Source organism: Melanotaenia boesemani, chromosome 2, assembly GCF_017639745.1.
Source record: "Melanotaenia boesemani isolate fMelBoe1 chromosome 2, fMelBoe1.pri, whole genome shotgun sequence".
NCBI lineage: Eukaryota > Metazoa > Chordata > Actinopteri > Atheriniformes > Melanotaeniidae > Melanotaenia > Melanotaenia boesemani.
In genome coordinates this window covers 24,404,372-24,419,296 of record NC_055683.1, presented here as the reverse complement: position 1 = coordinate 24,419,296, position 14,925 = coordinate 24,404,372, and the positions used below count along the sequence as shown (strand labels likewise).

Below are 14,925 nucleotides of genomic sequence, written 5' to 3'. Positions count from 1 at the left end.
CAGACACGTATAGGTAAAAAGAAGAATCTGCTATAAAGTTATTTAGAAAGTGGCGTCACATGATTATCCATTATTATACCTACTGCACTTTACCTTCGGGTTAGGCAGGGGGCAGGAGCTCATCCCAGAAGTCTTAGGGTTAGAGGGGGGGGACAAAACTGCCAATCCACCACAGGCCCAAACAGCACACTCACATCTGTGATAAGTTTCTAAACCACCAGTTAACAGGCATGTATTATGGTCTATAGGAGGAAACCCATGCAGGCACAGTGAGAACATTCAAAATTCCATGTGGATAAAAATGCTGTTCTACTGAATGAAGCTGATCGCTTCGAAAAGCTCCAGATTGATTTCCAGGGACCTTGGAATGGTATTGCTACTCGTCTTTCAGGTTTTTCTTTCGTGTCTCTTGTGACTATATATGTTTTTAAAAACACATTTCCTCTATCAGTTTCACAAGCTAAAATGTTTCAGTAAAGTAAAAGAAAGGGGGTCTGCATTATAAAATTGTCAGTGTGGACTGAAACATTTCACTAAAACCTGATTATCAGCTATAATGTTAATTTCAACCCACTGATATTCTTTTAAGCTGATTAAACTGTTGTTTTTCATTTTAAGATGAACAACAACATAGTTGCTGTCTCCCATCACTCAAAAAACATTATTAGATTATGCTAATGAAAATATAAAAAAGTGAAATACAAAAAAATGTGGCCTGAATTTCCCATATCTCTGCATATTGTTGTAGATTGTAAATCCTGCAGATTATAAAGTGGCAGTGTCAGCTAGTTCAACTACCTCAGGCCTCCTTGTCTTCTGGCTGGATTAAGTAGTAGCACAATTTGTCCACCAGGGGGAAGCAGCCACGCACCATAGATTACCTTTACTTCCTGTTGGAAACAGATTTAAAGGATTGTCCTTTTTTTTTAAGGCAGAATCAGACTGATGCACGTCAGAATTACATGGGTAATGAACATGTATTATAACAACACTTTATGTCACAACATCATGTTTAAAAAACTGTTAATAATGTAATAATAATAATATGTTCATAGCCTGCATTAATGGGTGTGTGTGTCTCTCTAATGTACATTAATTAAACAATTCAGTGTGATTCATTCTTGTGTTTGCAAAAGGAGTGGTGGCATGTTCAGATCTGTTCAGTACATCCTTTGATTGGGCTTTTCTATTAAGTGAATTTCCAAAATGATGACACCCTCTTTCGGCGCAAAATGTTCCCAGCAAACTTATTTTAACCAGTCACTCTGATGCCAGACTACAGCATAAAACCATCAGTGGTTGCCAAGGCAACTATGTTTCTCACTGTGACAGACAAACCTTTCTGCCCGCCCCCCTTTTCTGAAAAAAGAGGATTTATTTCAAAGGGATTTGTTGGGAGAGATATTTTAATAGGGTTATCATAGAGGACTGACTAAAAGAGAGAGATCTATAGATGAAAGATAAGTCAGGTTATCTTTACCCTGTTTTTGCCTATGGCTATTTGTACCCTCAGAAAAAAAGGGGGAGTGGCAAAAAGATAAAGAGTTTTAGCCTTTGGCATCTGCAGCAGTTCATGTTTTATTTGACTGTGAAACACTGATAGTACTGCAAATGGAAATGGTAAGAATCCGATCACAGCTGCAATGCAGTATTTTAATGCACAACCTCATTTCCATACACATTATTTATTAACTTTAAGAATAATTTAGAATGTCACTATTTAACTTTCCCAACACTAATCAGAAACTATTTTGTCAACTGTACAGCCTTAACAGTAACTTATTTAATGACAGCTCATATATTTACATATATATATATATATATATATAGAGAGAGAGAGAGAGAGAGAGACAGAGAGAGAGACCAGGAAAATGAACCTACTGTTCTCAGCTGTTCTCAGCTAACCCAGCTAAAGTGTACTTGCAGTGGCAGGGTAATTCCACACACGCTAACCCACCAAGGCTGGAGACTGAATAGTACTGGAAAAACAAACGGGAGAAGGATGCATCATATAACACTGAAGCACAGCGGTTAAAAGAACTAAGAGTGGACCACAGCACCCTCCCTGAACAAAGTCCAGTAACCATCACGGTGGCAGACATCCAACAAAGACTCTCAGGTATGATGAACTGGACAGCACCTGGTCCGGACATGATCCACACCCACTGGTTAAAGACGCTTACTTCACTCCATGAGTTCCTAGCAGCACAAATGAACCAACTGCTGAGGGCCCCTGAATGGCTGACCAAGGGATGGACAGTCCTGTTACTGAATCCCATCCAACTATTGGCCGATAACCTGTCTCTCCACAACATGGAAGTTCCTGTCGGGCATCATAGCAGCTAAGATAAGTGGGCACATGGATCAATACATGACAGAGACACAGAAATCATTGGTAAAGGTACCAGAGGTGCAAAACATCAGCTGCTGGTTGATAGAACAGTTGCCCAAGACTGCAAAACAAGACAGACAAACCTGTGCACTGCCTGGAATGATTACCAGAAAGCCTATGACTAAATTCCACATACATGAATCCTGGAATGCCTGAAGCTGTACAGGATCAACACGCTATAAGAGCCTTCATTGCAAACTCAATAAGGCTGTGGCAGACCACCCTAGAGGCCAGCTTTGAGCCAATTGCACAAGTCTCCATCAAATGTGGTATACCAACAAGATGCTCTGTCCCTGCTTCCGTTCTGCATAGGTCTGAACCCTCTCAGCCAATTAATCAACAAGACTGGCTATGGCTACCAACTCAGGAATGGGACGACCATCAGTCATCTCCTCTATGTGGATGACATTAAGCTATATTCTAAGCATGAGAAAGACATTGACTCATCAAGTCAGTGTCTCTGTCACTCTTAGTCCTGAGATAAAGTCCTATCAAGTCCTGAGAAGTCAGCTCGATGGCAAGAACAAAATCCGGGCAAATAACAGCTATGGCCTACCAGTGATCAGCTAACCAGGTTGAATAATAAGCTGGCCAAAAGAAGAAGTTCAGACCCCATATGTTAAAACACAGAAGCTGTTCACCATGCATGGAGGGTTCCACCCCAAATCCAGAGTCTAGAGCAGGGGTGTCAAACTCCAGTCCTCAAGGGCTATCCTGGTTTTATTTGTTTCCTAGCTCCAGCACACCTGAATAAAATCAAACTGATCCATTAGCTTCTTGTCAACTTCTTCACAATAACCCATTAATTTCAGTCGGATGTGTTAGATCAGGGAAAGAATGAAAACCCACTGGATAACAGTCCTCGAGGACCAGAGTTTGACACCCCTGGTCTAGAGACTATCCGCTAAGCACAAAGAGGGAGGTCGAGGACTAGTGAGCATCAGGGGCACTGTCCAAGATAAAACATCCAGGGTCCATATATATATAATATATATGTATATATATAAGGAAGATGGCCCCAGGGATAAAGCACTGAGTGAGTGTCTCAGGCAATAGAACCTGGAGGAGAAAGAATTAGAGGAACCATCATGGGAGGACAAGCCTCTGTATTTGGATGTACCAGCGACAGATAGATCAAGTGTTCAATATGAACATGTCCTACCAATGGCTAAAGAGGGTTGGACTGAAGGACAGCACAGAGGAGCTAATCTTGGCAGCACAGGAGCAAGCATTGAGTACCAGGGCAGTCGAGGCCCAAATCTACCACACAAGGTAGGAACCCAGGTGCAGGCAGGGCAAAGAAGCTCTTGAAACAATCCAGCACCTTACAGTAGGGTGCAAGATACTGGAAGGCAAGGAATACATGGAAAGCCATAACCAAGTAGCTGGCATAGTGTACAGAAACACGTGTGCAGAATATGGACTGGAGACCCCTAGGTCACAACGGGAAACACCTCCCAAACTTGGATAATCTTGCCTTGCCTTGCCTTACCGGAGTACTCTATCAGTATCGGGACTCTACTCTTCTGGATGGAGATGTCTGGTCTTTCTGCAGGTATCTGTTGGAGCCACTTGTCCAGCGTAGGGCGCGCACTGCACACACACACACACACACACACACACACACATATAATTTGATTTATTATCCATAACGCTTAGTCCAGTTCAGGTTCGCTGGAAGGCTGGAGTGTATCCTAGAAATTAACAGGTGAGAGGCAGGGTACACCCTGGACAGGTCCCCAGTCCATCACAGGCCCACACAGAGAGACAACAACCACTCATGCTCACACTCACTCATAGGGAGAATTTAGAGTAACCAATTAACCTAACATGCATGTCTTTAGACGGTGGGAGGAAGCCAGAGTATCCGGAGAGAACCCATGCATGTTTCCTCCTGTTTTCAGTCTTTATGCTAATCTAATCTAGGCTAAGCTAAGCTAGTCTACTGATGGTAACCATGCTATTTCTTTGAAAAAGAGGGAGGGAAATTTAATTTCTGATACAATATGACACACATAAGAAATTTACATTAAAATGTGACAGTGTGTGGTGAAAAAAAAAAACAGTTTTGTCTGTATTCAACTGCAAGTAAAATAAACAAAACAAAACACATTTCCACACAACCTTTCTTTTTACTCAACAGTTTTACATTTACCGTTCAATCAATCAATCAGCCAGCCAACCAGCCACACATAACAACCTTTAGTTTATTGTTCTGTTTCACTGAAGCTTAAGAAACCAAACTGTTTATGTGCCTGCTAGATCGGTATTTGACAGTCAAACAGGAAATGGTTGGGGCTGAATTTGTAGCAGCTAATGTAAAGTTTTGCTTGGAAGACCACCAATAAATTAATAAATAAATTTGCAAAATAAACATTTTTAAAATACTTTGAAGCAAGTAAAACTGAAGAAGTAAAAATGTCAGTCTTGCATACTTTTTAGCCTGTCAAGTGACAAACAACACAGCATGACAACAACACATTAACATGGGACAGTCATGGAACAGTTATTAATGTGTTGTAACTGACATGCGTGCAAATAGAATGGATTACTAAATGTAATCAAACATTAATCCAGATGATTTTATCCCAGATGCATTAGTCCCATCACCCACAGTTTTAGGTTTTAATTGAAGTGTATTTTGTGTGTAATGCCCTCTTTATGAACAGACCTAAGTTACTCCTTTGATTTTAAATACTGTTGACTGGAGAGAGGCGGCACAAGCAAAGCATTAAAAATGATGATATCAGGTGCTGTGATGAGCTCAAAGCTGACCTGAAAACTAAAACAAAGGCATGGGGGAGGAGAAGAGGAGGAAAAGGAGGAATAAGAGGGAAGTATGGAGGAGAAGGAGGAGGATGGGGCATTTATATTTGCAACAGTAATTTGGTGGGTTTGAAATAGGTCAGGCAAGCAAAAGCAAGCTTGTAAATGTGCAACTATTTTGGAAGGTGTTATTCTGACATTTTGCTGTATTCATGTGTTTATTTTCTAGTCTGCAGTTAAAAAAACAACTTTGTGCTGGAGCATTACTTGTAATTTTTTTATATTTTCTTTCCTCATGGCTGCATCATTGTATAGCATTGATTGTAGTAGTGGCTGTTTCTGTCTTTAGCTCAAAGACTTACACATGTTGATATCAAAGGATGACTAATCCATGCTAGGATGCTTGTGCTTTTACTTTGTGAAAGCTTGACTCTGCATGTTGTACCACATGTTGTATTTATGTTGCATGTATACACACACTACTGTGTGTACATGTGCTTTTGTTGGAATTTTAGTAAAACTTGAGAATGAACTAAATGTTCAGTAGCAATGTTCATAAAAGGCACAACCTTTAAATTTTCTTATGTAACTGTTGCACATCCTCTAGGATTGTACTTCAGATGAGGGGGCTCACTCACAGCTTTACGTTCAAGGTCTCAGGCATACACTGCTGCCTTTGTGAGCCAAAATAAAGACTCCTCTCATTTGTGTCCTTGGATCCAGAAAATTAACTCAACTTTGCTCTTCAATCAGATGGTGGCAGGAAAGACGTGGCTGAGATGCAGAGCTGGATTTTAAACCGTAGAGAATGAGAGAGGAAATCCTGCCACACTCTGCTTCCTGTGACCTCTGTCACATGCATACCATCACCCAAAAATTAACTCCATTACCCCGCACAACGGGAAGGAAATGTGTGACCCTGTCACATCCTTGAGTTTGGTTTGGTCAAAAGTATAAATCACATGGGAAGATGAGCAGAAAACTGACATGAATATCCTATGTCCTTTTCAATTTCACGTGTTAATTAGTAATATTTGTTAAACTTTGTGGCACGTTAGATTTTAAGATGTTTTGCATGTTAAAAATTTGACTTTCTGGTGGCACTACAGAGAGAAAAAAAACTCCATTGCAAAGTTAAGAAGATTTATTGTTTTTTTGTGATGAATGTTTATAAAAATTTAAAGTATGGTCTCTCTCTGGTCTTCGTGAGCTACTGTCCTGCAGGTTTTGGATCCTACCCTGATGCAACACACCTGACTCAAATCATTGGGTCATTAACAGGCTTGTGCAGAGGTGTGCTGTAGTAGGAGACATCTAAAACCTGCAGGACAGTAGCTCATGAGGACCGGAATTGGAGACCCCTGATTTAAAGCAATCAACTGTGAAAATGTGGTTGGGATATTTCAGTGCAGACATGACATGCTGCTTGCCTGACAGCATGCACTGGCTCATTAAATCTGTTAAATATTTCCACAGACAAGACGGATCCATATGCATTTGGTGGCAAAGTTTTATCATAAAAGGGGGTAGCTGGAGATGGAGAAATTGGGGTTAGGGAAGTGAGGTGGTTGCTTATCTATGTAATTAAATGAGCAGGGGTGGGGAGCTGTAAATGGAGGAGGTGATCACCCTCTGGGCATTGCTATGTTGACTGGAGCATATGAAGTGGTTTGACTGCTCAATCAGGTCACGTGAAGTCGGTCAGGAGTACCGCAGACGTTTCCCATGATGGTTGGCCTAATCTGCCAGACGAGCACATCCCTGGGGGTATAGACCCTCTGTAGCTCAAGAGACAACCCCACACACGTTCAGTTCAAGCCACTTTTTAGGGGTCACATTATGGCTGCTGTTTTGTAGCTGAAACACTCAGTTCAGCCATATAAGTTCCATACAGTGACTGATTCAAACTGATATACTCTTTATTTAATTTTAAGTTTATAAATCTGTCCCTCCGTGGTCACATTTGTTAATCATGCAGGATATCTGGGCCACTTTAAGGTTTCTCTCATGAGTCATAACCACATAAGCATGACATTTATGAGGAATTGGGAATTCTGTTTATGTGGCAGTGAGATACAAACTCAGGAAATTAAATGCTTTTAATAGACCACAGCACTGGAAGGGGCAGTAAAGCTTTTCATAACTATATTCCCAAGCTATCACCTACATAATGTATATGACCCAATTAAAGTGTAGCACTGTTAGAGCTGTTGTTTGTATTAACTAATCTACATCATTCCCGCTAGTTTGTAAAATGCAACAGCCACTGGAAGTGAAGGGAGAGAGATTCTATCTGGACTCGAAATCTGAGCTTCAGCCCATATTTTCCCCCTGAAAAACATCCCCTACTTCCCAGTTTTCTCTGTCACAATACAACCATCATCCAACTAAATACTAATAAAATTAGAATGTGGAAAGAAATTTTCCTCTTTAGTTTTTCCACCCTACAAAGTGGCACACATCTCCGGGAATTAAGTTTCCTTTAAAACATATGGTTTTATCTTCACGAGAAAAGCTTTATTTCAGAACACACAGAAAAAAAACACTGGATGTTTGTATTCAGTCTGTCCCATCCCGCTCCCTCTGCATTTATCCAGGTGTAATGTGAGGATCTTGTTGTTTTCGGATCTTTTTTCTTCTTGTCATTCAGCAACAGACTGCACCAGACTGGATTCTGCTGGATTGAAGGGGTTCAATGGATTGTGTAATACTTTGGCCCTGCTGATGCAAACTTGCAGAAAATGAGTCTTTTTGAGCTTCTCTGTGTTTGTTTTTGCTCTTTAAATTGTTTTTCTTTGTTTGTTGTTTTTTAAGTAAAGGTGAAGAAGACAATTCATATTGCAGTTCTTTCCATACGATCTGTTTGCAGTAATGATTGTGAATCTGATTAAACCTGATTGCATTTAAAATAAAAAACACATAATTCTTCTGTTTAAACTAGACAAATAAACCTCCTGACTCAGGAAATAGTGTCAGGATAACTGATTGTGTTATGGCTGGATAATGTCATTTTGTTTAGACTGAGGATAAAACATTCCTCTCAGAGTGACACTTTTGAATAAATGAATGAATGTATTAAAGCGTCTTTTCATGCTTCACCACTGGAGTAAAGCACACAGGAAGAGAGACCCCCTCCTCTGTGGAAGCAGGAATGCTATAATTGAAACCACGTGTGTTATAGAAACAACCTCTGCAAATATCTGTGTGTGCATTGGTGTGTGTGTGTGTGTGTGTGTGTGTGTGTGTGTGTGTGTGTGTGTGTCATCCAAAAAGTACTGATAATCCAAGGTGAAATTAGTCCTTTTTAAAAGTTTGGATTGTAAGCTAGACAGCACAGTCACACAATATGCTGGTCTATATTATTTTGTGCAGCAATATAGCTTAATTAATCCTTTGATTCATTTTCTGTACCACTTAGTCCAGTTAAGAATTGCGAGGAAGCTCAAGCAATTAACAGGCAAGAGGCAGGGTACACCCTGGACAAGTCACCAGGTCTGAGACAAACAACCACTCACGCTCACACTCACTCCTTGGGAGAACTTAGAGTGACCAAATAACCTAACATGCATGTCTTTGGAGCAAGCAGGAGTACCTGGAGAGAACATGCAAACTCCACACAGAAAGGCCACTGTTCGAACCGTCACCCATCCGAGACTCGAACCTGTGACCTTGCTGTGAGGCTGCGGTATTAACCACCACACCACCATGTAGCTGGTTACTTTCGGACTGTCTTTGAGCATATCAGGACCACAGTAATGCAAAGAATACTACTATTACGAACTGACACTTGATGTTAATATGTTGTCACTTGATTGAATAATAATAATAATTATATTATTATTATTAATGTTATTATTATTATTATTATTATTATTATTATTATTGTAGTACTAGTAGTAGTAATTATAATTTATCTGTGTATTTCATTTTTGGATTGAGCAACTTCTTTTTAAGTTGTAAAAAGCAGCCTAATAAATTGGCAGTAGCTAGAGCTTAGCATTATACTATAGTTAAACTGTAATGAGCAATCATTGCCATCACTGTTACTCTTGCTCGGGTGTAATCTCTCTGCCTCTTGGAGTCACGTGAAGGCTGATTAGTGATGAAGACTGACGCGAAGCACGAGCTCTGAACGGAGCTAGGATGCGATTACACCTCGCGCCAACAAAAACAAAACATATATGACCGTAACTTCCGATACTTTGTTCCAAAATAAGAGAAACTCATTATTTAACTTAGTTCCCCTCTTTTATTTTTATAACAAACGACAGTACTTCCGGTACTGTTTTGGTTTCGTGTTGGGCAACTTGACTCAGCCGTGTAAACTGTTCTCCCTGTAGTGGAGTGAAAGCGTATTTGGAGCGATAACGATAGCACGCTCGGCCACTGTGGGTAAAAGACAATCTGCTGATGCTACAGAGACACACCGCTCCGTGACTGACGGACGGACAGGGGCCAGAGGAGCTGACTCGCACTGTGGGGCGTTAATGGCCACAACATTTCCTAAAGGGACACGCTGCTGCCCGTGAGATTACCTGTATAGCAAATTCGTCCTGGAAATTGACGTGCATTTGCCGTATTTTAGAGGCAACGGAAGTTTCTGTGACCGATTTTTGGGAGATTAAGAAATTAACTGGCTGCAGTCATGGACGAAGACAACCAAGGTAGCCTAAATGATTCATTCAGTATAATTCATACCTCTGTTTTGTTTCTAGTTGTAACTGTCAGGAAATATGCGCCTTTGTACATGGTCAATAATAATAATAATAATAATAATAATAATAACAGTAATAATAATAATAATAATCGTAATAGTAATAGTAGTAGCAGTAATAGTAATTATCAGTGTATGGATAGGCTACTCACTTCACCCTTAATTTCAGGCTCAACATGGAATTGTTTTTATTTTAAACCCAAGCAACAGCACTCTGCCATCTACATCCTGAATGAAAATCCCTTCACTAATGTGCTGCTGTGGTTTTAAGTTCTCCTCCACACACTTCTTATATGCTGTATGTGTTGAATTAGGTTAAAAAGATTAATCCAGAGTGAGGTGATGATCGGACTCACCCAGGTTATCAGGTGTAAGTGAATAGGCATGGAGGACTGACTAAAACATCATTGTTATTATTAGAGACCTTGTTAATGATGTGATGAGAAGACTTGTGTTGGTCTAAGCTTTTGTCAGCTGTGGGCTGGTGCCACTCCTGCCCAACAGGTCTCGTCACGGTCATCCAAGCATAGCCGTGAAAGACATTCATTTATTGACTCATCACAAAAGCATGGTTTTCTTCTAAGAATGGGCTGGCAGGGACACTTTCTTGTGACAATAGCCTGTGGACTACATCTACACGTGGTATAACTCGGGGCGGGTTTACAGGAGGTCAAGCTGGATCTGTACATACTTTACAGTAGTTTATCCATTATAGAAACAAGCCACTTAACTGTCACCCTCTGACTCAGTTTAAGTGAGAAAGTCAGACTCTAGGGGCGACCTACACCACCCCTCTGGCCTAACTCCTGGTCCAGCAAACTGAGCCAAGGCTGTTTATCAAAACATTGCCAGGTTCTCCAAATCTAACCCTGCATGTAAGACTTATTCACTGCAGTTATCCCACCTCTTGAAATCAGAGGCTTTCTGTCCCACATGTAAACTTTTTGCTGCAGGATATGACTAATTGCTGGCATACTGCATGTATGGCACCTGAGCATAAAGGTGTCATTATGCTGTGTTCAGCCTGCCAGGCTTCCACTAGTGGCACGCCTCAGTATAGCCCCACAGACAGACATATGTTGCTGCGATCCCAAGTAGGGAAAACTGACATCAGCCAAGATCATAAGATCACATAAACACACACTCATATGCATTCATGGCTGCAAGATAACTGACACACAAATGGCATTTCTCCTTTTCCCCTAATGGAATGTTTTACTGTGAAGATGGATGGATCATGACCTAGAGTGATAGCCGTCTTTACTGAGTTTGTGCCGTTGCCTGCTTTTTCATCTGGAATAAACTGTGTCCTGAAGTCTGCAGGAAAGAAAGACCACAGAGCTCTTGTATTCCTTATTTATCTGTATTTTCACACATGAATTTTCTTCTTATAATTTAAACAAGTTTACACACCGCACATGGGCCCATGGCAGAGAATCTGTGGGAGGGGGAGAGAACTGAGTAGGGATTACACTTACAGGCATGAATCTACTCAGGGTTATGCAGGTTGGTTGACAAGGTTCGATACGTGACCATTATTCCTCACAATGTGACACACACTCATTTTGCCATACCATAAGTGGAGCAGGAGCGAGGACTGAAAAGTGACAGACATAATGAGATTTTGAGAGACGGAGGACAGAACGAGAGAAGTGTAAGGATGGAAAACGCATGTGCGACCACGCAGCATGAGATGCAGTTGTAGTAGATGTGATAGTGAGATGTCTGAAAGGGAGTGAGAGAGTGAGACTGAAGATGTGTGTGCATGTGTGTTTGTGCCAGAGCAAAGATTGAAAATTGCCAGTGATGTATGGAGCCCTGCCAATGAAAGACAGCGAGGGAGACTGACAGAAGACTAGATATTCTTACTGAATCAGTTCTGCAGTATATTACAAGAGTTTCTTTCTGTACAAGTCCTTCTGCTGTGTTATAATTAACTCACCAAACAGCAAGTGGCCATCCATGACCAAGTTATGCTATCATTCTTTTCTTAACCCATCTACCCTTTATGCTTTCTTCTGCTACTTGAAATGTTCTCTTTTTTTTAACAAAAACCATGCAACTGACACATGGGTAACATGCATGTGACTAATATTTCAGTCAAAGATTTTAGTTACAGTATCACTTGCATGGACTGATATCAGATTTTCTCATGCCATTTATGGTACCCAGAGGCTGATCTTTTCTTCTTTGATCCTCTGGACCTCCCTGTAATTCATCCAGCTGGTTCATAATTTTTTATGTTAAGTGTAACCTATGGACAGATCTACCCTTTAGATTACTTTGTTGATCCCCTGATGATTCCTCTTGCACCACCATAAAAATAAAAATTCCAGTTTGTCTACATTTTTCCTTTGGTTTATGACCACCTACCTGCACAACTAATAACACTCTTTGTCAGTTTTAGCTGCAATTTATGTTTTTCTGGGTTGGCTGTGGGTCAGAAATAGAGTTGGTCAAATACTAGATGCATTGTTGGTGGTTTGTTTCCAAGTTTCTCCAGTCTACGATTACAAAGTTTTCCTTGGCAAGATACGAAACCCCATAATTGCAGAGGCATGCTTTTTCATGTAAATCTGTGAATAATAGAGAAATTAGCAAGAACTGGGTCTGATTAAAGGATATTTCTTCTTTTTCCTTTCGTTTTTTTGAGGGGTTTTGTATGAGCAGTCGGTATCTTACCTGCAGTAGACAGCAGTCCAAGCAGTTCACTCTTAAGGCCCATTTATGGTCCCTTGCATGCATAAATATGGACGTCTGTTTCAAACGTTCTCATGCATCGGCGTTCTCATACTTCCATGAATGTTTTGTCGCTTTGGTTGTTAAGTCAATTCCTCCACTAGGGGGCAGTGCTAAGTTTTGAGTTCATTCCCACAAGCCAACGTCAGTTTCAGACACCGTTTGGAGGCAGTAATGCGTCGCTATAAAGTTGTTTCCAACCGTCCAACATGCACTAAATATTAGCATGTAGTCTTACTTCAAAAGCTCGCACAATTTTTTTACAGCTGTTGTACTCGTCTTCATTCTTCTTCTGCTTTTTTGTTCCCTTCCTGATTCTCTGGTTTGTTTCTTTCCCTGGTCTCATTTCAGCTCTTCTGCTCAGCACTGCCCTCATGATTTCTAGTTGTATTGCTCCATATTCTGCGTCAAGTGACAGATTCTGTAGTAGATGTCCATCTGTCTGCGTATCAGTGTTCTGTGTCAAGCATAGATGGGTCTTTAGGTGGGGAAGCTAAGGCTAACAGCTACTCAGAATGGAGCAGCCAGAGTGAAGTGTGAATTTCTCACAAAACAATTCGAACTTCAGAATCAGAATGAAATGGTTTCCAATCACACCTATACAGTAGTAACTTGTAAGTCACGAGTTAGCCTAGTCTATAAGCATGGATTGCTTTATTATATATTCACCCAATTGAATCAAAGATTAGAAAATTAACATTATGCTCCTTTCAGTAATATTGGGAACTAGCAGTTTTGCCATAAACTAATTAGGAACATATAAAGCAATACACTGAATGAGAAGTAGCTCTTCAGACCACTTTTGCAACTATGGGAGTTGTGCCTTGCTGGTCAAAAGAAATAAATCACGTTAAAGGCACTAATGATTGGCCTAACTTTTCAGACCCTGAGGCTACATCCATTATTTATACACAGTGTCAATGGTACAGCTTCACAGAGCTTCTCTATGGGCTTCCTAGACTCTGTTTTGTTTCACTGACACTTGTTGAAAATCTTTCTTCTGAATTTCTTTCAATTTGCCATCTTTCTTCTGTTAAGACTTCAATTAAGACAATTCTCATGTCATTTGTTTTTCTGTACTTTCGTATAGAGAATAGGTCTATAGTAATCCGCCCAACACGTGTGACATTCTGCAATACAATGCTTTCAACCACAATGCTCCCTCAGTGAACAATAGACCCAGCAAAAGCCCACAAAGCTTTATTACAGCGAAGGCTGTATGACAGAGCTGAGTTTAGTTTACGGAAACACATTCTTGATTTGCATGACTGACTTTGACAGACAATCTAATGTACTCATCTTTCACTGCTTCAGTGTACACTTTTCATTACATGGCGATCTGTATACAGTGCCTACAGCTGAGTCTACATGAACGATTCCCATATGTCATGAATCCGTGCATTTATGATAGACGCTGGCTTCACAGCAGCCTTTGTGATGGTTTATGATTTTGAGTACAGACCGCTCTATTTACAAACTTGTGAAAACCAGTCATTTAAACTTGGCAGGTCAGTGAGTGAATGTGTATTTCTTTGGTGGTCTATGGCGTTATGGCACACTGCAGCCCAACTCAGGCAATGAGAAGCACACACAATGAGCTGGACGTAGAGATCTCTTCGTTTTCATGTGCCGACAGCAGGACAGCGCCGGCAGCTTCCTGCTTTGAGCAGGATTTTGGATCTTGGGAGTTGGTTTTGCAGCTGTTGTATTCCCTCCACAGCTAATATTCTGTGAAGTGGTTAGAGAGGAACACAATAGGAACAAATACTGTAATCTTTTAATAGTTGTTTTCAGGCTGATTGTCCTTTGTTCATATTTGACTTTTCTTGAGAGAGGTCACCTGGTTCACCTGTATGGCAAGCTTCTAAAGAGCTGTGGCTTTGGGGAAAACTGATGTTTACTGGATGTTTACTCCAAGTCTAAGGATGCTTCAGCAGGCGGTAAGGGCCTGTGTGCTGCCTGCCTGACGGTGAAAGAGCTGAAGGCCCTGCAGGATGTCAGGGAGCAGCAGTGGGGCGTGCAATAGAAGCCTAGAGCTCTCCAAAGTTGAGAGAGTTGTGCTCAAAACATGTGGGACTCTGACAGACACAAGCTTTTAGTCTCTTTTACGTAGTATACACTGCATTAAGTTGCAGCTATTTATGCAATTTATTTCAGTCAAGGCAGGTGTTAGTTTTCCATCTGTATGTGGCTCTGACTTTGTTTTGCTCGATGCTCAGAATCTGAGAAAGTATAACCCAGATTGTCCCTGAAATCCTATTTTATTTTACAAAGTTGCTATTGGATTGAATTGGGTTAAGCTGAGGGCACTTGG

The 14,925-nt window shown here is 40.8% G+C and overlaps 1 protein-coding gene across 1 annotated transcript in view; it reads left to right on the top strand.

Moving 5' to 3' along the window:
- Positions 1-9,499: 9,499 nt before the first annotated feature.
- The window catches only part of LOC121632244 (cytohesin-3-like), a 36,202-nt gene continuing 30,776 nt past the window's right edge, over positions 9,500-14,925 (top strand). The window contains exon 1 of the mRNA XM_041973537.1: positions 9,500-9,822. Coding sequence (XP_041829471.1) covers positions 9,804-9,822 — 19 coding nt within the window. The 5' untranslated portion in view covers positions 9,500-9,803. The remainder of the gene's footprint in view (positions 9,823-14,925) is intronic.